The 27,384-nt window shown below is 38.4% G+C and overlaps 1 protein-coding gene across 1 annotated transcript; it reads left to right on the forward strand.

The window, feature by feature from the left end:
• Positions 1-79: 79 nt before the first annotated feature.
• Positions 80-27,384, forward strand: Cpb1 (carboxypeptidase B1). The gene is made up of 11 exons (XM_005079665.4): positions 80-177; positions 267-342; positions 7,379-7,503; positions 12,884-12,983; positions 13,076-13,177; positions 13,932-14,033; positions 15,492-15,602; positions 15,685-15,775; positions 16,520-16,722; positions 26,270-26,354; positions 27,024-27,384. Exons 1-11 carry the CDS (start codon positions 113-115, stop codon positions 27,209-27,211), a joined length of 1,248 nt encoding a protein of 415 aa, XP_005079722.1. The 5' UTR covers positions 80-112; the 3' UTR covers positions 27,212-27,384.

Raw genomic sequence — 27,384 nt, forward strand, 5'->3', positions numbered from 1 at the left:
AAATTATTAATCAAGGTCTGATAGTACCGTTTTTATCTGGAGAAGAACAGAAAGAACATTCTGGATTATAAAAAGGTGGGATCCAGCTGCCCAGGAGTCCTACTCAGACACAATGTTGCTGCTACTGGCTCTGGTGTGTGTGGCCCTGGCTCATCCTTTTGAGGAGGACTTTGAAGGGTAAGTCTGTAATTCCTTAAAAGCAAGTTTGCTAACTTTTGTACACATTGCTGAAATTTAAGTTTCTATTCATTATTTTCACCATTTAGCAATCGAGTGTTCCGTGTCACTGTACCTGATGAAGACCATGTCAACTTGATTCAGGAGCTGGCCAACACCAAGGAGGTAAAGTGACAGTTCTCTGCTTTACATTAACTTTAAAGCCTGATTCAGTCTGATTCTACCAAAGAACACTGACATGAAATATTCCTTGCAGGATTTTTTAGATGTAAGAAATAAAACTTGGAACATACTTAATGCCACCATGCTTTCTTTTGTTGCTTAAATTAGATTGTAACAAGCCTTGCAGTATTATAAATCCACATGACCTTTTAGAAGAGCTGACAGTGACAGCTAGATGAGCTGAATCTATCTTAAAGGTCATAGTACATCTAACATGCAGGTCACTTCCCTTCCAAGACAAAGGAGAAAAGCGACCAATTTGGAAATGACTGAAAAAACAGGCATTTGTCCAATTTGTCATTTCCGTAACCCATGTGTCATCCTTCCCTTTGATTTTCTTTCATTCCTAATCACAGAACTTGAGTTTTCCTGACCTTGATTCTGGGTGCCTTAATGATATGACTTGAGGGAGAAAAGGAATGATAAAATGTATAAGTGATTTCCATACTATTTTTTAGCTTAAAAAATAAAACCATGCTACTCAAAAAATATCCACGGAGTTAGAATCTACATTTTGATTATATGTATAGTATGGCAACAATCTACTTCTGAGTACAAACAGTGCCACCTGGGTTAGTGCTGTTTATCCTTAAGTATAAGTGCTAAAACAATCTCCTTGCTCTTAGGTGTTAGTCTGCCCATCCATCCATCCATCCATCCATCCATCCATGCATTCATCCATGTGTCTATCCATCCATCCACTCATCTATTTATTATATATCTGTCATCTATGTATATTCCTGTTTCAGCTTTTAAGGCAGGCATGAAGAAATGTAAAAAGTGCCATAATCATAAAATGTGAGTTTTGAGTTGAAAGAGAACATAAAGTCATCTACTCTGACCTTTCTTTCAAATCTGGAATTTCCTCCTAGGAAGTAGCACCTCTGCTTGCCCATTTGATTGGTGGTTGCTTCTGAGGACAATAAGAACACTTTATAAGCCACCCTGTTGGTTTTCTGTAGTACACCAAGAGGGAAGGCGCTTTCCTTTTCACCTTGACTCCTTAGAAGTAAGTGAGTCAGATATTAGTTAGTTCTAATGTTTGTCTTCTGTACCCTTCTATTGTCTCCCCTTTTATTAGCTTACAGAGTCTGGACCATTCTGATCACCTCCAAAGACAGTTCAGTCTTGCCATTTCTTTTTGAAAATGTATCTTTCAGAATTGGCGGTGGGCCTGATGGATATATATGCTGCAGGTCTATCACTTGCCTTTATTGCCTAACAGACATTTATTACTGTGATCTAACATACTTTTTCACACCTTAGGGGTATTATAACACACTCCATTTCTATTAAACTTAGGTCCAATTATAATCATTTTACTTCTCACACAAATCACCCTCAAACAAGTTGTCTCCTCTTTTCAGTGCTTACTTAATTGGTTTTTCTTTTAATAAAATGTCAGGATTTTAGACTTGCTTTGCTAAACTTTATAGTCATGGCCTGTTTTCAAAATGCTGATCCTTTGAGTGACATCAGATCCTCTAGGACTGGAGTTACAGATGGTTGTGAAACACCATGTGGATACTGGGGATCAGACCCAAGTCCTCTGAATGCTCTTCACCTCTGAGACACCTCTCTAGCACCTCAAGCATGTCTTCTTGATTTATGTTTCTCATAGATGAGGAAAATATTGAATTGGGGGTCCACACAAATAGACCTTCATTACAGCTCATTTAGTCAATATGTAGTTATCGTCAGTCCCAATGTATCATGTAGCACATTTTAAAAATGAAAGTGATTCATCAGCTTTCTCTCCTTAGGATAATGTGGTGATAGCTTGCTTGTACAAATAAAACCTGTCTGAAGGTCAGAGAATGGAGCTTGCTACTAGCTAACCATGGAGGTCTGGAGGTCTGCACAGACTGACAGGAGGTGAGGTAGCTGGGCAGAAGCAGCATATAAGCAGGGAAACAGGAACTCACTGTCTTGTCTGCTGAGATGCTAAGGCTATGGTAAGATGTGGCGGTGGCTTGCTCCTTCTCTCTGATCTCTCAGCATTTCCCTATATATCTGACTCCAGGTTTTTATTTCTTAGACCCATTAAGAATTCCATCTACAAGATAAGTATATCCAATTACCTTATGTAAGTGGGATGGTATCTAGAGACAACACTGTATGGCTTTCTGGTTTATAAAACGGCATATCAGGACAGATATGTCTCAGATACTTCTGAGACCAAGATTCTATTGGGTTAGTAGTTGGATCTTCCAATTATCAGACTAAGTTAACTGGGCCTTCAACCCATGTGGCCTCCCAGGGATCCCTCTTCCTTTTCTGAGCATCCATGGTCCATCTGCTTCCAGTGGGCTCTGTGGCTTTTTTGGATCAATGCCAGGCCCCAGTGGCTATCACTTCTGCTTCATCTATTCCCCAAGGAACTCCTCCACTCCCCAGTGAGCAATGCTATCCGCCATATTGTTTTAGTCATCTAGATTCTCCCATTTCTGGGACTGGTCTCAGATTCATCAGGTTTAGTTTCTAGACATACCAATTTTAGCTAGCTAGTCTCGTGCTCCTCTCTGCACCTCACCTACCTCATTTGCGATGGTAGCAATATTGTCTCCCTAGAGGGCTGTTGCAAGAGTTCAGCTATGAATATAACTTTGCCACTTGGAAATAATTAGGAAGAACTGTGTAACCATTTGATGGCACTGTTATTGGAGCGAGCTTTTGAATACAATTTCTGTGACAGTGTGATCACTTCTCTTCTCATCTACCTTGAACCCTGGTGTTCTCTTTGGAAACTGAAAAATCTTGGAAAAGGTGGAAGCCAATGGAGAAGCAAATAGGCCAGCTCTCCTGCAGCTCTGGTGGCACACACCACTCTCGCTCCACACAGAAAGGTCCATGCTTCCTCCTTATGTTTTTCTTTATTTCCAACATAAATTTTCAAAAAGGTTTAAATCCTCTTTAGTGATCATGTGGGTGCAGTGTATTCTGGGATGTAGCCTTCCTGATAAGATCATCAAAGGGGCATCTAGTCTTTTTATTTATCCTTGGCCAGTATGTCCTTCCTCCCAGCTTTTGAACGTGTCCTTTTAAGAGCTGGGTGTATTGAAGGATCAGAGATGTATTGGGCCAGTATGTCCTCAAGATAAATGAGAGATCTGCTAGGTGTCTGACTCCCAATCACTCACAGTGTGAAACAAATCTGTACATATTTGTGAAAACTCAGATTCCTCGGTATCAGCACTCTCTCTTGTCATCTGTAATTGCAGAGTGGGGGTTTTATTGTACCACTTACACTCACATTATAATTGGTCCTCTCAATCAAGATATTTATAATGACACTAACTCTGTTCTCTGGGTTTTCTGAGATTCTCTTTCTGGAGTTTTAAGGTTTTTTCCCTATGTCTAAAGTAACATTATCATTATCTCTTTTATTGTTGACCTATCATAATGTTCCTTCCTGCTATCTGAATTAGGCCTACAGCAGAAGCTGCTTTACTTTCAATCAAGAGGGGAAATGTCCTCAAGATAAATGAGAGATCTGCTAGGTGTCTGACTCCCAATCACTCACAGTGTGAAACAAATCTGTACATATTTGTGAAAACTCAGATTCCTCGGTATCAGTAATTTTGCTTTTGTCTGACAAACTTACCTCCCAAAGAATCTAACAGGAAAGACAGGGACTCATGTAGGCCAAGCTGGCCTTGAATATACTATGTAGCAAAGGATGGCTTGGATTTCTTATCTTCCTGCTTTCACCTCCCAAGTACTGAGATTGCAGGCATTTGTAGTCATGTACAGCATTATGCACTGCTGGAGACCAGATCCCGGGCTTTCTTTCTGGACAAGCACTGTACCAACTGAGCAACATACCCAGGCTGAATTTTGGATTGATATGTTACTTTGTCTTGTCTTTGTATTAGTGTACAATGGTATTTAATAAGGACTCAAGTTACGCACAATCTCACAAGATTACCCCTTAAAGAGAGTCCTTTATAACTCAACAAATGTTCTGTGTGTATCTCTGTCTCTCAGTGCTCTATAATATAATGTTATAATTTTAGTTTTATAACACTGGCCCATAGAGCTCAGTTTCTCATATTTTGGGTCATACACTTCACCTCACTTCCGTATTTCTCATTCACAAGTTACTTTATTCCTGAAATACCCTCCCTGCTTATGCTATTATTTGAGATTCCCATTTGTAGCCCTTTGGTGATTGGTAGTTGCTGTGGAGATACAGTGCTCCTCCTGCTTTCCTGGTTCCTATGAAGCAATGGGTCTGTCTCCAGGACCACAGGTCTGCATCACCCTTACAGTGTTCCACAGGGGTGGTTGTTAACCATACCAATTTTCTCTATGTCAAAGGAAATGTTTTGGTATTTTGCTTTGTTTTGCAGGGCTGGTATCAGATCCAATTCAGAGCTTTCCCTATAGTAGGCAAGCCGTCTAATGCTGTGCTGTACAAATGAAAATGTTGAACAGCCTCAAATTAGGCCTGCAAGTTTTGTCAAACGTTACAGTAACCCTGTTGAAGAATCCATCATTCTTATAGCAGAGGTTCAAGGAAAGTTACACAGACTCATCTAACGTTTCAATATTTGTCAGAGCTAGGGGAATGAGTAAGAAGTGAGGAAATCAGAAAAGGTAATTTATAGGTTCCTAACAGAAAGAGAGGCTTGCGGAAATCATCCTCAAACACATCATGCAGGCTTTTGTTACTCGGAATAGACAGTTAGCATCTTGATAAATATTCTTCCAGAGCAGACCCTGGTTCAATATTGAAAGAAAAATAGCTCATTTGAAAGTTCAGTGAGCACTATGAAGACATGGGGAAGGGGTGATGCAGAGAAGGGAACATAGTCAATGCAGCACTATTTAACCACTGCCACAAAGGATTATTGAAGCATAAACCACAGGGAATCTCCAGGAAATGGTACAAACCACATATTTTAAAATTATCCCACCCAAGAGATTAATGGGTTGGAGACCTAGAGTTATTTCCTAGGGTCATATGTTCAGTAAGTTCCCAGAGTTATTTATGCAGCACCCCATGTCCACCTGGAGCATATATTTGGCTTTTCCTGGTTCTGAAGAAAAGTGCCTCAAGAGAAACGATATACCTCTTGGAAGTGGGGTCCTGAGCACACTAAATGGTCCCAGTAATTATGACTGAGACAGTCACTGTCAATGTTGGCTACAGACACTTTGAGGACTCCAATGTTAAATCCCTGTGTCTACAACTGAGATGATGTTGGAATGTCAGGAACACAAAATTAAATCTAATTTTCAAAAATGGGCTTTCTCTTCTATCTTCATTGCTTTTGTCTTTATAGTGCTGGCTTTGCCACTACACCCCAGCTTCCTCTGTGTCTGTTGTGGCCTACCTGTCAGCACTATCATTTTAGCTCCAGTCTGTGTCCTCTCTACTTCAACTCTCTGTTACACTCTTTAACCAATCCTTTGCTACCTACATATAAAGTAGTCCGTCAACTGTCTTCTATATCCATACTCACACTCTTCTTCTAGGATCCCTCTTGTTGGAATCATATGTCCTTCTGTTGACCCCGCATCCTTTATAGCCCCCACATTCACTGGACTAGTACAGTGTTCTCAAGTTCAGCAAAGCCAGCTAGAGTTACTAGATTCCATGCAAGTACACCAGAAATTTGGTCACCCTAAAACCTTGCCTCCTCAGTTTCTTGTGCACAGTCTCCAAATCTGCCTGGTTTTCCTTACAAGTTTCCCAGAAATGGTACCAAGTCTCACCAGCAGTCACATTTGTACACTGAGCCTAGCTCACAAATATCTAGACAGGTATTTAGTGAAACACGGTGGCAAAGAAAGACCCAATGTCAGATTTGATCTCAGACTTCCATGCTTCTGCTCAGTGTAAAGAAGAAATAGGAAAACATGTATACAAGAAGCATTAGAACCTAGTTGATATGTTTCCATAAAAATGGATATGTGTAATGATATACCCATAAATAAAAACATTAGAATAGTCAAATATGTCAGCCACACTATTATTTCCTACTTAACGTTCTCTAAAGTTTCTCCCAAGAAGACAAAAGTCATATTTGATTCACCCACTACTATGTCACCAACCTGAAGCCCATTATGTAATAAGCCCAATAACAGCTAATGAATAAGGCAGGAATCTCAGTATACTACAGGACACCCACAAGTATTTTGTTTCTGGCCACATTGGAGAACACATGAGGAGGATGCTCTTGGACTCATATTATTGTGACTTTCACAGAAATAACTCCAAGATTATTAAAATGTGTCTGCTTAAGTAAAGGGAGGCTCAATTTCTCTCTACTACCTTTTTGGTCTTTAGTGGATTCATTATCACTCAGCAGCTTTATCCATTACCATAGAGATGATTATAATAATATAATAAGCAAGTGTTCCATAAAATTGAAAAACATAAAAAGGGCAGCTAGAGAATTCTATAATAAATTAGTGTTGTGAGGAACAATTGTGTTCTTCATGATTCTTTCTATTCAATGTTTTAATTTGGCATATATGTCTCTGCTTTTGTGCATGAGTGTATATTTGTGTATGTGATAATGCAGTGCGTGTGTATAGCTATACACACACACACACATATACATATCTTATCTATCATGCTCTACCTTATTTCCTATGACAGGATTTTTCACTGAACCTGGAGTGTGGAAGGTAGCCATCAAGTAATCTTCCTGTCTTTGCTCCTCTCTGGCCCTCACTAAGCACTGGTACATGCAACCACACTCAGCTTGGTTTGTAACATATGTCCTGGGCATTTGAACTCAGGTCTTTATGCTTATGCAGCAAACACAAAGCCATCTTCCCAACATTGTAGACATTTTTATTGACATATAACTGGTTAGCTCTTAGTAATTCAAAGGAGATATTTAGAAGAGATTTCCTGAATGATTTAAGTTTTAAGGTAATTGTTTGGAGTAGAGAAATCATGGGCACTCAAATCCTAATTTGTTATTGAACTATTGATGTTTATTTCATATACCTTTTTATTCAGATTGATTTCTGGAAACCAGATTCTGCTACACAAGTGAAGCCGCTCACTTCAGTTGACTTTCATGTTAAAGCAGAAGATGTTGACACTGTGGAGAACTTTCTAGAGAAGAATGAATTTCACTATCAGTAAGTTTATGCTTTATAGCTATCAAAATTCTCTCCTATTTTATTAAGCCTGTGAATGACCCAGCTAAAATGAAAAGAAGCCCTTGTCTCTCCCCACACAAAGAGGTAGTGGCAGAGCTGACACAAGTTTAAGATTTCATGGCTTTTTTATTCAAATGTTTTGCGGTCTTGAACCAATCAAATATGTGACCTATTACTACTCTAAAAATGATATAGAGAGACAAGGCCAAGCCATGGACACCATTACCATCTGGATGTAGTTTTATCCTCAACTCCTCTCTATGAGTGTTCAACCACACCTCTTGTGGGCAGTGAGGGTTCCTTCTGTTCCTGTAGTTTAAGTCTAGAGATAACATACCCTTTTAAAAGACCCCACTACTAGTATCAGGAGATGTGATAAAGAGTCAAAAGAAAGAAGCATAAACTCTAAATAACAAGAGAGGAGTTGGATAAACTGTTAGATTGCTCTCCCAAAATATTACATTGTTATGTCTACATCATTTAAATGAGAATGCCCTTTAAAGAAGAGAAAGTTGTCCATTGGCTGACACCTCCAAATAGATATTTAGTGTTTGGTTGATTAGATACAGAAAAGAGTGGCTAGGACTTTACACACATTAGAAGAGGATAAACTTGAAGTGAGGGTGTAAAATAGTTATTAGAAAAAACAGTGCACTGGGGATTGAGCAGAATGAATGAAATTTATGGCTGGGGGGTGTGAAGACCAATGAAATGAGGTTTTGGTTGAGAACTGAATGGTATTTAGAGGTCAACCAGACAACAACATGGAAAAGCCATACTCGAGGTAGAGAACAGATGACATACTATGGCTTAAAGTTAAGAGAGAACACGCTCAGTGTATCTACCAGAAAGAAAGGGAGCGCTTCTTCCAGGGGTGGTGTAAGAAGGAACAAACAGAACTTGATTTCCAGTGTAGAATGTTCAAATACTTATCCAGAAATCCCTGATCACACATGTAAATCTGCATCATGCTTTGAGAAAATAAGATATACACTATTTTAGAATCAAAAATTACTTTGTTGGTCTTTTTGCATCTTAAAATGTAGAAAATAGTATCTTGGTCAAGGAACATGTCAGAAGTCAACTATAAAACTTGTGTCATCATCAGAAGTGGCATAGGAATCAAGGAAGTGCTTTCAGGGAAACCAAACCAGAGCCCATCATTGCCTCTGTAACTTCCTGTCATGAGACTTTAAGATCTGCTTAAGTTTCCCAAGCCTCAGTTTCATAATACAGGGGATGAGGATGTAATGAGGAAAGATGACAGTAATAAACGAACAATATGCTATTAATTTGCACTTATAATCATACTACCATTTCAAGTTCTGCTCTGGCTTACTGTTGTACAAAGAGGGAAAATGCACTTGTCTTTATATTGACTTATTTCTTTAAAGATTATGTATGTCTGTGTGTGTGTATGAATGTGAATTTGTATACATGAGTCCATTGCTTACAGAGGCCAGAAAAGGCTGTCTAATCATCTGGAATTGGAGTTACTGGCTGTTGTATACATCCTGATGTGGGTACTGGGAACCAAACTCAGGTCTTCTAGAAGAAAAGTGCCTGCTACCAACTGCTGAGCATCTCTCCAGTCCAATATGATAGCCTTTTAAAGATATCACAAGACTGCATGGTTTTGTTCTATTATCATTCCTTATCTCACTTAGCTTCTGATTCTTACTGAAGAAAGTATAAACATGCTACCTTAAGCAGGCTATCTTTTAGAAAGCAAAATATAACCTTATAAATTGCAAATTAAGAATCATGTCTAATATTTTGTTCTTATAGTTTAGCAAGCACTTCTAAATTCTCAGCTTGAGGTGCCTTAAAGATGAATTTCTATATAATTCTTGCAGAAAAACAAGGTACAGTGACTGTGAACTAAGCCAGTAGAGACCAAAAGGATGTCTTGATTCTGTTCATTTATTATATCAGTGAAATGATTCCAGCCCCTATCAGTCCTCATAAACAGCATAAGTAGAAGATTCCCTTCTTTTTTCTAGTGGCAGATTTATTGCACTTATGGGTGCATGTTGTCTTGTGCAGTACAGAATATTTCTTGTTAATGTTTGCATCACTGCTGAGAATATTGAAGCATATGATTTTCCAAATAATAAACAAGACCCCAGGAGTCCTAGAAGATCACTCCATCAATAACTATGTGAGTCACAAGCAGTCCTTATGTACTGTTATTACTTCAGAGGTTAATTTGTGTCAGCTGGTTTCTCACTGGCAATGACTTACAATTAAATGTTTTTGCATATACAGAGACCGCCGACTGCACTAAAATATGGTTCGTATATGTTGAGTGTATTGCGCAGTTTTCACTATGACTTGTACCGTTCAGCAATTTCAGTCATGTCTTGAGTCATCATGGTACAAATTTCAAAATGTGTACATGAAAAAAGATAAATTGTAGTTCCAAATGCCAAGATTGTATCCTTAAATTCAGAAAGAGTTAGAATTGGATAGGTCTGACCTTTAGATTCCAGTCTGAAGCTAAGATGACAAAACCCTTCGGTGGGCAGTGCTCTGAATGATCCTTTCCTAAAGAGTTCCAAAAGGTTGTCACTCCCCTAATTCAAATCAGAGTGAGATGGAATGCTGCTAATTGACTGAACCACCATTTTTTTCTACATATTGAAAAACTGTGTAGGGTTAGAGAGATGGCTCAGCAGTTAAGATCACTGGCTGCTCTTGCAGAAGACTGAGCATTTAATTTCCAGTACCAGATAATGACTCAAAACTATCTGTTACTCCAGTTCCAAGGGATACAATGCTTTCTTCTGTCCTTCATGGGCACAACATGCACACGGTACATAGATATACATACAGGCAAGACACTCATACACATAAAATATTTTAAAATCTTAAGAAAAGAATTGTGCAGGCAAGTATCTTTGAATGACAATGGTCACATAGTAGTGATTTAATAGTCCACTTTCCATTATCCACGGAAGGAGAAGGGCGGAGGTAAAATTGAAACATGTCTCCCTTTGCTTTCCAACTACAATGTTCTATACTTTAGTGAGAGTCAAAGTGATCTAATTTCCTTGCACTTTTCAAAAAAAAGGAAATTAGATGGCACTAGAAAGTATATAGTGTATGTGTCTACATTTTTCAGAGCCACAATGATGCTTCTTACTATATTAAGAAGCAATGCTTTAAGCTTTTACAATAGTAGCTACTTGTTTATGATAGTATTTTGAGGTACAGTTAGGTAGTTCTTTGTTCTAAGTCTAATAAAGCCAACAAACTACAAGGCTGCAAGGGATAGTTTGAGGTGAACCCCAGCCTCTAATCAGTAAGCATTGCATTTCAATGTGATCAACAATATCCAATTCCCAACTTAAGGGTGCAGTGCTACAATTTACCTTTCTTTGTGCACAGATTTTTAAAATTTGCCCCATAATTTAAGATCTGACTAAAATTGCTAAAGGATAAAAGTCTTCCAATGTTCTTTCCCATGGTGTAAAAGGATATTTTTATTATTGAGTATCATCTTTAATTTAAACTGTTTCTTTAATACTTCACTGTCTGTATTATTAATAAAAATGTTGACTAACACAGTAAGAAATCTAAAAGAGTATCTCTTTCTGCGGTAGAACACCAGCAGAAGCCTTTCGCAGTTGTTAAGTCTTCTCCAAGTCACTTGAACTTGAGGTCGGCTGTGCTGAAAGGATAGCTACACGTATTGTGAGCTTTGCTGTTGCCTCCACCCAACGCTGCTTGCTGAATATTAGCGAGCGCCATGATTATGGCTTTAAATAAGAAATGTCTACTGAAAGTCTTAAGGCTGTAGAATGCCAAGGATATATTTTCCCTGGATACCCAGTGAGAAGTCACGTAACTTATATATTTTGTAGCACGCCTTATGTATAAAGAACTAGGGACAAGGTTCAACCATATGTTCACCTTGGGTGTGCAAGAACCTGGGCTCAGCCCCAACCACTAAGAAAATAAAAAGTTAAAGTATACATCACCTGCCATTTCTACTGGATCCTTCTTCCATTCCAAGAATTCCATCTGTGTTTGGCAGGATTTGTTCTTGCTATTGGATGATACTGAATTAGAATTGTTTTCTTAAAGTTTTTCCATCAGTAGCTTGGTTTTTGGTTTTAAGATTTTTGTTTTGCATTTTTTTCATTGACTACAAACAATAAAAAATGTATCCTTGAAGGTAATTTTCTCAATTTTTTCTAGCTTAAGGTTTAGTATCTCTGTTTTCTTACTTTATAAAGGTTTTTAAACAAAGAGTTTTTACTTTTGAAGACATCTGTTTAAATGACGAAGGACAATGGGTTTTATTTCATCTCGAAATTGAAGGGTGTTGAGTATCCTCTCTCAAATCATAAAATTCACCAAATGGGGGTACTACATAGAAAGTTCAGAGGGTATCCCTGATAGGTGCCCTTGGGTCCAAGGAATAAAAAGAAGACTTTTGATGTGTGTCTGCAATTCTCTTATGTCAGATAAAACCTTTACAGGAAAGTTTAACTGTAAATAACAGAAGTTTTCAAACTGACTTTGTTCAGGAATGTTAAGAGATTAAGGACATCAATGCTCAGACATTTTTCCCTTTCAAGCACACTTTCTATCCAAAATAATAATGGAAGATAAAGATAAATACACATGCACACATTCATACACATATACATGTGCATCTAATGTAAGAATTTTCAATTGAATTTATAGGAATAAACAGGTCTCAAGGATTCTGTCCCTCTAGTTTTAGTATTGCCTTGCTAAAAAACTGTTATTAGATTATCAGGTCAGCCAAACATCAAAGAAGACACTAGTTCTTTAAACTCAGTGTCCTTTTACCTAATAAATATTTAATGCTATAATATTTTTGAATTTTTAGCAGTAAGTTGTTTTCCTAAAATTCTGTAGATTGGCCTTCAGTGACCCTCACATTACAATAGTGGTAGTGAGTAGGTAGGGATATGGGGCTTTCAGTGCTAAAATCAGGGAAATTCTTGAGGTTTAAAAAATAAAACAAAACAAATATGACTTGGATGTGTATTGTTGTGTAGATGCCCATGACCCTGAGGCAAATGTCTCTATAGCAAAGAAAACCATTTCTGTGTTTAGGATCACTAAAGTATGTGAGGTATGGGCCCTGTAAAATCCCATCATACTCTGCTTCTCAGGGTCCTCAATGTCTCACTTTCTGTGATTGGCAATAAAATCTCCCTTTAGTAGCTCAGCTTGGAGAACCTCAGCGACAGTCAGAAGACAATGTGTGAGTCAATGAGATGCCCTGGAGCATCTACTAAAGCTGTGGCTCTCGCCTATATGTGTGTTTCCTGGGAGAGAATATGTTCATACTCAAAAACACCCACTTTGACTCGTACAGGGTATTGATAAGCAACGTGAGAAATGTTATGGATGCCCAGTTTGATAGCCACACCCGTGCAACTGGACACAGTTACACCAAGTACAACAACTGGGAAAAGGTATGGGGTGCCCCTGAATCTGATACTTTTTCGGGGGCTTGGAGGTTGAACTAACAATTTCACATTAATCCAAGAATGATTCCCTTTGGTAGATAGAGGCTTGGATTAAACAAATTGCCAGTGAGAATCCACAACTCATCTCTCGGAGCACCATTGGTACCACATTTGAAGGGCGTAACATACATCTCCTCAAGGTAACAGTTTTAAAACATAATTTGAGTGGTTTAAGTCGCTGAATTCTGATTCACTGGCATCTACTTCATAGGCATGTTTATCTAAAAGAAAAAATCTCTATAGCTCAGACTCCTTGGATTCTTTGTTCTATGTGCATTTTCACATAATTACTTTTGATTGATTCAGAAGGAAAATCCAGTAAAATGAGAGATGTCATAAATTTTACCACATCCCTGGAAGCAATATAAGTGATGAAATTCTCCTCTCCCAGAAGAGATTTCCAAGTTTATTTGCAGGTTGCAAGCTGCTGTTGGAAGTCATCTGTCAGGCTATTCTCATTTATAGACCACATTATAATGAACATCACAGTTTGTTTCCTTCATCCTCAATGCCACTTTTGTCCTGCAAATCCAGTGGCAAAATGAAAAGATGAGAAGTAAGTGGAGAAAAGAAAATTTTTCATAAAATTAGCAACAATCATAACTACTTATGATTAGTCATCTGAATTTTATAGCCACATCACCTAATAACAGTAGCTGAGAATAAGTGCTACAAGTACATAGTTGAGTGGGGTAATCAAGCTTCTTGTGGTAATGTAGGCTTGATAAGCCTAACAATAGTGCAAGCTTTCAGCTTAAACACAGAGATTGCTCAGAGACAAGAACAGTTTTGAGTGTCGTTAGTTTTCACCTATTGAGTCCAAAGGGAGTGGATGTTAATTCCTGAGTGTCATGTGGTGAATAACATTTCTCCTTTTCTTTTTGTTCATAATAGGTTGGCAAAGCTAAATCAAATAAGCCTGCCATCTTCATTGACTGTGGTTTCCATGCAAGAGAGTGGATTTCCCCTGCATTCTGTCAGTGGTTTGTAAGAGAGGTGTGTCCACAAAAGTATTTTTGACAAAAAAAGTAGAAAGTAATAATTCCAATTAATTCCTTTATAATCTAATGACATGGGAATGTAAATCACACATAAACACACACAAAGGCCACAATTCCCAGTTTCTATTGAGGGAAATTAGTTTTAATATGTGTCAGCAGACTTTTGTAAGATATGCATTTTTAACTTAGAAAAATGGGTTTATTTCAATTTCACTAAATTGTGCTTTCTCTCCTGCTGATAGCTAAAATGGTGATTTGTCATTTTAAAAGACCCCCTGAATCTGGGTGTCAGTGAGGAGGCCTAGGTAATCTATTGAGCCTTGGGCAGCAGATCAGTACCCATCCCAAGTATACACACGGACTTTAGACTCCCATAGAACAATGTGAGGTGCACTCTCACCCTGAACTCTTGGGGAAGGGTCTAGGCCCTGCCCTATATGAAATGACAGACTATGGACACCCCCATGGAGGGCCTCACCCTCCCTGGGGGAACGAGGGGATAACGGGGGGGATGGGGGGAGGGCACGGGAGGAGGGGAGGGAAAGGGAGAGGGACCTGGAACTGACTTGTGAAGCAACCTTGTTTCTTATCTAAATTTAAAAAAAAAAGAATAAAAAAAAAGAGAAAAAAAATTGATCAGTATGGCAAAATCACCTGCCTGACCATTGTCTCCTGATAAGCTAAAATGCTGAAGTTTTCAAATGTCCATGCATTCATGTTGGATACTTCATAAAGAAAGAATAACCATTTTTTACATGAGAGTTCCAATCAGTATATGCGAAATAATGAATAAAATCTCCTTTAGAATATCATAGTAATAATGATTTCAGTAAACCTCAGAAGGGTAGAAAATCAGTCCACAAAACTCTAAGGAGATACATTAGGGAACTCTAGATGAAGAATCTGTGGGACTTCCTGCACTATTTCCATAGCTATCCTCTAACTCTATTTCTTAATCGTGTCTTTGTGTGGTTTGGGAACCAAGGTAATTGTAGCCTAGTAAAAAGAGTTATGGCAATGACCCTTCTGTTTCTATTGTGTAGAACAATTTGAGGAGGATGGGTATTATCGCTTCTTTGAATTTCTGGTAGAATTCTGCACTGAAACAATCTGGCCCTGGCCTTTTTTTGGTTGGGAGACTTTTGATGACTGCTTCTATTTCATTAGTGGTTATAGGTCTTTTTAAATTGCTTATCTGTTCTTGATTTTAAAATATAAAATCTTATGTTGATATGCTTTTAAAATAGAATAATTTATCAAATGAAACCTATTTTCTTTTGTTCAAAGGACTTCTGAATTAATTTTCACTGCCTTATCCAAGAAAGCCCAGGGAAAGGTTAAGTTTAAATGTAGGTTAGCCAGGGAGACAGAGAGCCCTGCATCCAGGTCATGTAAATTTTGATAACATCATCCCTTCCATCCCATGAAATCCCACATTGTTATTCACATACAGGCTGTCCGCACCTATGGACAAGACACCCAAATAACAAAGCTTCTTGATGAATTGGACGTTTATGTTCTGCCTGTGGTAAACATTGACGGCTATGTTTACACCTGGACTAAGGTACAAGAACTCAGAAGGACTTATGAAATTCACACCAGTTACTTCCTGTGGTTTTTGATCTAACTATATAATCTACTTTCAGAGTCGAATGTGGAGAAAGACCCGATCTACTAGGGCCGGAAGTTCCTGCGTGGGTGTAGACCCTAACAGAAATTTTAATGCTGGTTGGTGTGGTAAGTATCTGTCTGTCTAACCACTTTGCAGGCAGCACTAAAAAGCACTAGAAGTAAAGTAGCATAAGAAAACAATAAGTCAATATTCAAAACAAGAAAAACTGCAAAGTTTTTTGTTTTTCTCAAAGCACAGAAAATAGTTTATTGATTCATTTGATTAAGATATATGGAGCAAAGTTCTGTGTTGTATTGCCAGCTATGTTAACACAATCCAATAATGTGAGAAATGTATTTATAGAATCAAACTAACAGTCATTTAGACACAGGTATTTAAAAATATCATTTAAAGAAAATTGTGATGCAATTAAATGATCAAAGTAACAGGATTGTTTGCATTAATATTATTAAGTATTCCACCCTATTATTTTGTCTATACTGTCTATACTGTATACATATATACAGTACAGACTAAAGTATAGTCATAACACAGGGATACTACTTGTCTTCATAAATACTGATGTTAAATAGGTCTATAATAGAAAGATATTAGTGATTTCATGTGTAATTTCTTATTGTACCAGCTTAAAAACATACCATCCTAATGTATGCATAGATAGATAAATAGATGACAGACAGATACTTAGTTGGCAGGCAGATAAGAAACCAAAAGGAATTATTAAAGAATCCTGAGAAAATGCTTTATGTTATTTACCTTCCTAATTTGGAAATCTGAAACACCTAACAACTACTATGAGACTTCAGTAGGTGATCACTGGCCACTAATAGAAATATACACTTTTGCAGAAGTGGGAGCTTCTCGAAGTCCCTGTTCTGACACTTACTGTGGACCAGCCGCAGAATCTGAAAAGGAGACCAAGGCCCTGGCAGATTTCATCCGCAAGAACCTCTCCTCTATCAAGGCTTACCTGACGATTCACTCATACTCGCAGCTGCTGCTCTACCCTTACTCCTATGCAAATAAGCTGCCTGCGAACCACCAGGAATTGGTGAGTGTGTGCAATGGGAGAGAGACTATTTCAGAATCCAAACTTTTTATTTTAAATCTGAAAGAAGTTGTCAGAACAATTTCTGGAAGTTCCCTGATGTTTAAGGAATAACGTGTGTGTGTGTGTGTGTGTGTGTGTGTGTGTGTTATGTGTATGTATGTATGTATGTATGTATGTATATTATATGTTAAGGAATAGAATGTTCTGAATAAATTGAATGAAAGAAATGGAATTTTGATACAGGGAACAATCTCCTATGAACGTGATTTATTTACTAATATTCAAAATAACAGTAGTTCCATTTATCTTTACCTCAATAGTGATTTATTCATTACTGTTCTATGGCTGTGATAAACTACTCTGACAAAGGGCAAGCTAGGAGAAAAGAGACTTATTTTGTCTGATGGTTCCAGAGGAGATAAAGTCCATCGTGGTAGGCATGGAAGGCAGGACAGGAGAATGAGGCTGCTCTCACTGTCAGGGAGTAGAGAGGTCCATTCCATCCACACATGGAAAACAGAGACAAAGAGCAGAAGTGGAGCCAGGCTCCACAGCCACAAGACCACCAGTGAGATGTTCCATCTAGTAAGACTCTCCCTCCCAAAGATCAAACAGTGCCATCAGCTGGAGACTGAGTGTTCAAGCACATGACCGGATGGAGGGCATGTCGTTTTCAAACCACAGCACTGAATAAAGGATTATTTCAGTTGTATTGGACATATTCGACAAAGTCCTTGATGGCACACCCTATTTTTGTCAGTGTTAAGTGGCTCCATCTAGATTTTGCACAAGCAGAATGTGGCAGATGGTGTTTAGAAGTTGTAACATTTAGTAGATAACAGCTTCATCTGTGAGGTCTTAAAATTGTTCCATTGCTTGACCAGATAAAACAGTAATAAATCATTCGGTAATCAAATAACGTGACTGAGGAATTCTAAATATAGGGAACAATTTTTAAAAGTTAAATATCTTGGGCTCAAAATATCAATGATCAAGATATAATCATGTGAGTAATTAACTATGATGAGTTCATACAAGTATCACACATCAATGTGTATATATATATTTTAAAAGCACGTTTAAATCCTTCAAGCAATGTGTGTGTGTGTGTGTGTGTGTGCATTAATTTTTTAAGCTGGCTATCAGAAGTTGAGAACAATGACGTAAGAGAGTATGATAAGATTTAGAGTGCTTGAATTAGGGACACACACACACATTTTTTTAAAGTGGCCACGAAGTGGTCATGATTTCCTCTGGCTTCATAAACAATTCAATCCCTCAGCGTAACTTCCTAATATAATGTTATTTTATCTTCAAATGGAATTTTAAGGCTCAAAAATGATTCTTGAAATTTTAAAATTCTAAAGGACAAGGAAGTATTTATGGTCAGAGGAAATAAAAACGGTGAGACATAGTAGAAGATCCCTCCAGTCCTAGCCATATGGCTGCATTTGCCAGTTGTGAAAAATATCCCAATCTTTGGTTGACACACACAGGCTAGTTAACAACAATAAATAATAACACACCAATTCAATTTGAAAAGCAGGAAGCTAGAAGAATACCGGCTAAGTACATTGTCACACCCCATACACTGAGCCAGAATAGCACATAGTGAATCCAGTACTGCCAATCCAGGACACAAGGACCTTACTGCATTAGAAACTATAAAATAATCTTAGGAATTCTCTGGTCTGCTCCTCATTTTCCAGTCTAGACATGAACACTTAAATAAGGTGTCACTATTAGTAGAGGTAACCCTGATCCTAGAGATAGTGGCCATTGGAAAATTCCTTAGCTTGCCACAATTTCCAAAAACTCATTTTTCCCTTTTATTGAAAATAGATTCTTTTCTTGCATAGTGTATCCTTATTATGTTTTACCTCCCTCTACTTCACCCAGTTCCTCCCCACTTCTCATCACCCAGATCTGCTCCCTTTCTGCCTCGAATTTAAAAAAACTTCTAAGGAATAATTAAAATATAACAAAATAAAAAATAATTTTTAAAACTGTCTTATAGGAATTAGACAAGATAAACCAACAGAAGGAAAAGAGCCCAAGATATGACGCAAACATCAGATTTATTTGTTTACACATACAGGGGTTCCATAAAAACACTAAACTGGAAGGTGTGATATATACAGAGGGCCTGGCACAGTCCTGTGCTGGCACTGCTCATGCTGCTTCAGTCTGAGTTCATATGAGCGTTGATCATTTTCATTTAGAGGGGCTTGTCTCTTGGTGTTCTCCATCCATTCTGGCTCTTACACTCTTTCTGCCTCCTCTTTCTCGGGGTTCCCTGAGTTCTGGGGAAGAAGTGAGGGTGGATTGCAGAAGAGCTGTGTAGAGCTGAAAATTTCAAGATGTCTCACTCTCTGAATAATGTCTATCTGTGGGTCTCTGTGTTTGTTCCAGCTGCTGCCAAAGGAAGCTTCTCTGGTGATGGCTGAGCAAGCCACTGATCCATGAGTATAACAGAATATCATTAGGGATCATTTTATTGCTACTTTTTTATAGCAGTAGTATTTGGTCTTACCCTAGTTCTTGATCACCAAAGCAGTATTGGGTATGAGTGTTATGTTGTGGAGTGGGCTTAAGTGAAATTAGATATTAGTTAGTTACTCACACAAGCTTTGTGCCAACATTGCCTTAGCATATTTTTTATGCAGGACATCATTTTAGATCAAAGGGTTTGGGGCAGGCTTGGTGTTTGCATTTCTCTTTGGGTAGTGTGCAGAGCATCTTCCTGTACAAAAAATATGAAAACCTAGGGATGAAGGCTCTTCGTAGGCACCAGCTCAACTTCTGGATGTTCAATGAGTTGTGTAGGTATTGTCTTCAGAAATGGGAACCTGCTGTCAGTTTGTAGAGAGCAACTTATTGTCTTGGCAATAGCCTGGGTGGTTTAGAAATTCCCATGCATCTTTGTTAGAGCATTTGAAACCCCAAAGCCCATCCCCAGTAAGACATTTCCCCCAACAAGACCATACCTATTCCAAGAAGCCATACCTTCTAATTGTCAATTAGCACCACTCCCTATGAGAATATTGGGGTTATTTTCATCCAAACCATGGGACCCAACAGCTCAATTATATATAACCCAATTCCAGTACTAGAAGCTTTGTTTGGTGAAAAGAGTTGGCCAGTTGGTATGCTATATCCCCCTTTATTTGGTTTTTCAGTTAGATCATATGTGGCTACTGTATTAGGTTTTCATATTACCTCTCAAATGGCCCTTAATTTTAGCTATCTCTTCCCATATCCCTTGGATCATTTCTCTCTCCATTTCTCTTCTCCATTTGATCTTCCCATTCCAGCTCCTCCACCATCCATCCCTAACTATCTATTCTATTCCCTTTCCTTAGGTAATCTCTCTGTCCCTCTCTAGGACCTTACTTTACACTTAACCTCTGTGGTCCTTGGTTTTCACTAAATTAACAGCTAATATCCACAAATAATCAAATTCATACCACATGTGTCTTTGTGGGTCTCAGAATGATTTTTTTCTAGTTCCATACATTTGCCTTTGAATTTCATGATGTCGATTCTTTTAATGACTGAGTAATAATCCATTGTGTAATATACCACATTTTCTTTATCCCTTCTGTTGAGGGACTTCTAGATTGTTTCCAATTTCTGGCTATTATGAAGAGAGCAACAATAAACATGGTTGAGCAATGTCTTTTTGGTAGAATGAAGCATCATTTGAGTGTATGTCCAGGAGTAGTATAAATGGATCTTGAAGAAGATTGATCCTCATCTTACTGAGGAATTTCCATATTGATTTCCAAAGTGGCTGTACAAGTTTGCATTCCCACCAACAATTGATGAGTATTCTCCTTTTTCTACATTTTTTATCTTAGTCATTTTGACAGGTATAAGATGAAATCTCAAAGTAGTTTCCTGATAGCTAAGAATGTTGAACAATTCTTTAAATGCTTCTCAGTCATTTGAATTTCTGGTATTGAGAATTCTGTTTAGATCTGTATCCCATTTTTTAATTGGTGTGTTTTCATGATATTTAGTTTTTTTGGGTTCTTTATATAATTTATATATTAGCCCTCTATCAGTTGATAAAATCTTTTCCCATTCTACAGGCTGCCATTCTGTCCTGTTAACAATGTCCTTTGACATGCAGAAACTGTTGAGTTTCATGAGGTCCTATTTATTAATTGCCCATCTTAGTTCCTGTGCTATCTGTTCTGTTCAGGGCGTCTTTTCCTGTGCCAATGAGTTTAAGGCTATTCTCCCTTCTTTCTTCTATCAGATTCAATGTATCTGATTTTATGTTGAGGTCTTTGATGAAGGAGTTGAGCACTGTGCAGGACTATGAGTATGGATCTACTTGTATTTTTCTACATGCACCCACCCTATTTGACCAGCACCATTTGTTGGAGATGTTATCTTTTTTCTCATGTGTAATTCTGGGTTCTTTACAAAAAATCAGGTATTCATAGGTGTGTGAATTTATATCTGGGTCTTCAATTCAATTCCACTGACCAGTTTAAGACCCATATATTTCTATGCATTCTACTTGGTACACCATAAACATTTTTTGAGGAAATCCATGAGAAAGGTTTTGGATTCCACTTGTAACTACCTCTGTTCATGGATATCACAAAGAATTTACTAAGACTGTCTGAGAGCACTGACTTCTCAGGGTACAATCTTAGATCCTGGACTACTCTTTTCATAAGTATTTATTCATTATCCAAAAGAAGAAGGATGACAATAACCAGAAAAAAATAACTGTCTTCTGAAAAACTATTAAATGTGACCACAGATTAAAAACACCTTCCAATTCAGTGGCATGCCACTCACTGCCTCTTCATTACATTTTCAATTAATGTGCTACAAAAATAAAATCCTCTGAAACTGATCCTGGTGGCACACACCTTTAATCCCAGCACTCAGGAAGCAGAAGTCAGCAGATATCTATGAGTTCAAGACTATCCTCTTCTAAATAGCAAGTTTCAGGACAACCAGGACTATATAATGAGACTTTTGTCTCAAAAAGAAAAAAAACATTCTGTCACTTTATTCAAGCATGTGAATACAACATAAGGTTACATTTATAGATGAATGTAAAGGTTCAAAGGGAACGAATATTAATTACAAATTAGACAACTATAGTGTTATGCATATGCACATCATGGCTGACACAACGTCCCTGCCTAACAACTAGACTTAGCAAGGCCATAATCCCACAGTCCAGAGGCTACTAACAACTAAAATGAGTAGAGTTATTTTCTCAGAATCTCTCATTTCAAAACAAACAAAAAAAACTACCCAAAAAGTTTTAAATGAAACCATAAAGTATCTTTTAACAAAGAAGCTTGTTGAAGATATAGTATTACAAATTTCAGGGACCTCTTGGCTTGATAAAATTTTCCTCCTGGGCTGATAGTATATGAATTAACAAAAGTTGCACTGAATTCACACTAAGTTTCCTTCAATTAAGTCCCCTGCCATTTGAGAACTTAGAGTCTTAATGAAATTCAGAGGCAGAAATCCATGAAATACATAGCTGGGAATTTAGTTATGCACACTTGTAGGGACTCATGAGAAGGAAATGGCAACAAGTGTTATACGTTCGGTAGGAAAGGAGAGGTAGGAGTGGCGCATGCCTTTAATACCAGCACTAAGGCAGTAGAGGCAGGCTGATTTCTGTGAATTTACAGCCAGCCTGATCTACCCAGTGAGTGCTAGGACAGGCAGGGTTAAGTAGAAAACAAAGAATGAGGAAGAGGAAAAACAGGAGAACAAAAGGGATATGATATATTTTCTAAGAATTAAAGAATAGACATGATTCAGATGGACAGGGAAGGAGTGGAGCATTGAAAGCATAGAGTAAAACCAACAAAAGACAGACTAAACAGCAGGCTTAAGGAGTGCTCTTGACAGAAAAGGGTGGGTGGTAAACTTGGGCATCTTGTGGGAAACCCTGGATGTCAGAATTGAAGCCTATGTCACAGTAAGCCCTGGAGCTAGAGATGTGGTAAATACTAGCCAGGTCTGTTACATGCCTCCCTGTTTAATTTGGATTTCCATAAAACAACTAATTTTTACTATAAATGTGTCTCAAATCCTTCATGAGGTAGACTCATCCTAGAGCAATGTCCTTAGTTTATTTGAAATTTATATTTACCTGGGAGTCTATATTTTTGCTACATCTATCAATCCTGCTGGTAAAATGATATTTTGGGTGTGAAAGTGCTGAAGGCATTCTGTTATATCATCAGTAGACACACCTTCAAATCCTGTCTTTTTTTTTAAACTTTTCTCCTAAACTTATCAGACATAAGTGTATCTTTTACTCACTTTGAACTAGTTTTGCTACCCACTCCTATCAAGATAATGTCTGTGAGACATTTTGATTGATATACTACAGGAGTTTACTGACATCTTATGGTAGAGGACAGAGAATGCTGATAAACATACTGCAGTGTACCAGAAAACCTACCTACAACACGCATACACATATACACATACACACACAGTGATCCAGCTGCATACCAGGAGGGCAGAGGTTGAAGAAGTGCTCTACACAAAAGTAAGAACAGACTCACATTTCTGGTCAAAGGCTCTTGACTTCCATGGGATCTTATATCTTCCTCAAAAACAACACATGGTGTTCTGTAAATCTCAGCTGCCAAAGGTTGCTCCTTTCCTATGTTATACAGTATTTATTTTTAAAATGTATTTGGGAGAAACACCTTTTTTATGAAAACAAAAACCTTCTGGAGTACAAATTCAACTGACTCACACTTTGCTTTTTCCTTGAACATCAAAGTGTGGGTCAAGCCAAGGGAAAGTTGCTCCATGACAGTGGCAGCATCCTCTGCCCCACATTGCTCCTGGGCTCTCGGGAAGCAGCAGCCCAGCTGTCCTATACCAGCTGTTTCTGTGACTCCTTTCCTTTTTTCACACTGTCAGGTAATCCCTCTGTTCCTCAGAATCAGGGATTTCCCAGTTCCAAATGCCTTCTCCTTGGGCCTGTTTGAAGCTTGAGATCTCATTATGCACCAAAATTGCAAAAGTAACGTTTCCTGTTGGTCCCATGGTATAAGTTAAGATTATCACAGGACATGAGGGAGGAAACCAGCGTTAGAGATAACTTGAGGCTCCCATTATCTCATGTGTCTGCCAACAAGGACAGTTAAACTTTGGTCAATTTCTTAGAATTATTTCATACCTCAGGCTTGGTTGGAGGCTCTTGTTTTTTACACTGTAATGATGGACTCTGGATAGTTAGCCCAGCTCCGGTAGTGTGCAGGGAATTGGAGTGAGGGTCATAGGCAGAGGATTTTTGAGTCTGAGTTGCCTTGAACAGAGGTTGTTGGAGAAGAGCTCTGTCTGCTTAGTCATCCCACCAGGCCCCAACAGCCTGGGGCCCAGTGAACAGTGTGCTACTTTTTCTTTTGTCTTGCAGGTTTTGAGCTACATGTGGCATTTCAGACTTGGTCTTTTGCTCTAGGCTCTCTTAACATTAAGAGAACAAAGATGAATCTGTGTAAGATATGGGAAGAAATTCATAGCTAATGATTGATACAGGCCTTGTTTGGCAGCGAAACAGCAAAGCTTTTTCTAGGGTGTGTATATCAAACTTCCTCTTGTTCTTGCAATCAGTAAAACAACACTCCTTTTGGAGTAAGTTGAAAGAATGGCATAGCTCAAGCTGGTCACAACTGGCTACATACCCTTGGGCATGTTCTTTTAGTCTCTCTGCATTTTGCTTCTGGCTCTTAAGAAGAACTCTTTATGAAGTATAAAGTTTATATACACATTAGTAATTGTTTTAATCCCTGTTCCTCAAAGGGCAAGTTTCAGTGAAAGTGTCATTAACAAGTTTTGAGTTGTGGACTCTATAATCTTCTGTGTTGTTTCTTGGTTCTTCTGGCTTCCTGATCCCACATGCATACATGCATACTTACATACATTTCCATATGTATGGCTTGTAGTTACCTGACACTATGACAAATGCTAGAACTATAGTTCTCAACAGGGACTAGGTATTCAGCTTATTTGGAACATTCCCACTGAATGTGCTACTCCACATGGCATTCCATTCTGCTGGAAAATTCTGTGGGGGTAAAATGTACACAGATGATATTGGAAAGATAAATGAATAATATTGGTGAAATTATTTGAACTTTCCAAAAGAAAAAAACCTATACTGATTGCATGGGGATTTTGTTAAGATAATTGGAATTTAAAACAATATTTTAGCTGATTAATGTTTATTCTGATTTTTTTTTCTGTCTGTTGGCTTAAAATGGAATCAGAGAAAGGGTGCAGATTTCTTCCTTTGTAATCAACTTCAGCATCTAAATATAACAGTCTGTCAACCATAAATACACGACATCACTGCCACTCCCATTCCATCCTCAGTCTCCGCTCAGGAGGTCACAGTCCAAGTTGAAAAACTCTATGCTATCAAACCCAACCAGACCTGACCCATTTATAATGACTCTGAGCACAGGACTCACTCAATCAGTGTGTACTGAGTGGCCTGCTGGAGATAGAGATGAATACCTTAACCAAGGCATGAGAGTCTTAAGTTCAAAACTCTCTATGGAAAGAGAACAAAGAACAAATATCTTCTTAAAAAGAGTAGCCACAAATCCTCCAGAGAACTAACACGAATAATAGATGCCAGGATAACTGGTTTCAACGGGCTCAAGGAGCTCTGATAGATGGGAGCTGCTGCAAAATAGAGAACGTTGCTCTTAAAGAAAGTGAGGGTTAAATTCACAAAGCAGATAACGTGAAAGTAAACCTGACAGATGACAGAAACTCTCTGTTTAAACAGAGAGGAGGAAGAGCATCCCAGTGAAGGAAGAAGAATACCTAAAGTCAACCGGAAAGAGAGGGGTGCACAGGGGCATTTAGGATCTCTGGGGTGTGTTCAGTGAGTCTTTTGCCAAAAGAGGAAGTTGGGGCCATTGAAGACACATGACGAGGTAACCCTAAAAATGATTGTGGGGAGATAAAGGTCCATATGAGACAACAGCTGCGGACAGGGACAGCAGAGGCTGAGGCACAAACTAATGTTCCTTTAATAGTGGCAACAATAAAAGAACAGCCCTTTGAAGCTAATGTCAGTCTCACACACAGAAACTGATTCTAGAAGGCAGCTACATTTTCTGTGCTCTGTACATTTGTGTGCTCGCCTGTTAGTACTCTAGCCCTAATTCACACCATCCTGTAATAACTCAGTGTTGGCTTTCTACCTACCACACTGTCAAGTCCTGGCTGCTTTGTTTGCCTTCTCAGATATGCTTTGCTCCTGTGCAATGACATCAACAACCTTTGCCATAGCATAAAGACTTCCTGGGTTTGCTTTGCATTGGGGAAGACATCCTTTCACAAGATTTGTTTGTGACTTTAGTATTACTAAGATGAAAAAATTGAAACAGACGTTGAAAAAATATAAAATATTAACCTAAATGTGGCATAAATATCATTTACTTTAAAACAAGTGTACAGGGTGTGTGTTTGTTTGACATGGTTGCTTTCACTTATTCAATTCCTGATGCTTCTTCTTCAGAATGCTGTGGTGAAAGCTGCAGCCAAGCAACTTGCCTCTCTGTATGGTACCAAGTACACGTATGGCCCAGGAGCGACAACCATCTGTGAGTTTTGGGTTCAGAACTTTGCAAAGAAACCACATGTCTGGAAAGGAACAAATGCTTCCCACTGCCTTTCTTTTCTCAGAATTTAAAGCTTGTAACTTTGCTTCACAGTGATTTTTAAATGAATATTTTTTTTACTCAATAGATATATAGAGAGATAAATATCCTTGCCAAACCACAGAGGCATCTGCTTTCTGTATGCACCTCTTGGGTATCTACTGTATGCCAAGCCCTCCATAGGTGCTAAATAAAAAGAAAGGAAGGAGACAGAGTAGGGAAGCAGGAAAGAAAAGAGGGAGCAGGTAGACCAAGGCAAAAAATACTTTCTGAGATCATTCTCACAAAATAATTTTATGGCAAAATTGGATTGATTTTCTTTTGAAATATTTTTCTGTTGACTAGCTGGTTAGCCTACCCGTGGTATTTTTCACAGTGAAGAATTTGGCCGGGCGTTGGTGGCGCACGCCTTTAATCCCAGCACTCGGGAGGCAGAGACAGGCGGATCTCTGTGAGTTCAAGGCCAGCCTGGTCTACAGAGTGAGTTCTAGGACAGCCTCCAAAGCCAGAGAAACCTTGTCTCGAAAAAACCAAAAAAAAAAAAAAAAAAGAATTTGTAGTTTAGAGAGAAAAGCTGCTGATTTCTTTTCCCCTGCTGTTTTCTCATTTCAGATCTTGCTGCTGGGGGTTCTGATGACTGGGCTTATGATCAAGGGATCAAATATTCCTTCACTTTTGAACTCCGGGATACAGGCACGTATGGCTTTCTCCTTCCTGAGTCCCAGATCGGCCAAACCTGTGAGGAGACAATGCTTGCAGTCAAGTACATAGCCAATTATGTCCGAGAACATCTGTATTAGTGAAGATCACAGCACACCTTATTTCGAAATGTTCACTGTGCATTTCTGGTCTGTCTTGACTGTTTTGTTTGTATGAAGGCTTTGCAGATCCTACTCTTTTAATTTTCTGGGTGTATTAACCTACTTGGACCTCTAAAACTCATCCTAATAAAAATCATATCATTACTAGAAAA

This window comes from Mesocricetus auratus, unplaced genomic scaffold (assembly GCF_017639785.1).
Source record: "Mesocricetus auratus isolate SY011 unplaced genomic scaffold, BCM_Maur_2.0 Super-Scaffold_100011, whole genome shotgun sequence".
Classification (NCBI taxonomy): Eukaryota; Metazoa; Chordata; class Mammalia; order Rodentia; family Cricetidae; genus Mesocricetus; species Mesocricetus auratus.

Excerpts from the sequence above, each read along its gene's own strand:
- Cpb1 (XM_005079665.4), top strand. The coding sequence starts at position 113 with ATGTTGCTGCTACTGGCTCTGGTGTGTGTGGCCCTGGCTCATCCTTTT. Across the intron at positions 7,504-12,883 it reads AAGAATGAATTTCACTATCA|GGTATTGATAAGCAACGTGA; the intron begins GTAAGTTTATGC and ends TGACTCGTACAG. Across the intron at positions 15,776-16,519 it reads TTTTAATGCTGGTTGGTGTG|AAGTGGGAGCTTCTCGAAGT; the intron begins GTAAGTATCTGT and ends ACACTTTTGCAG.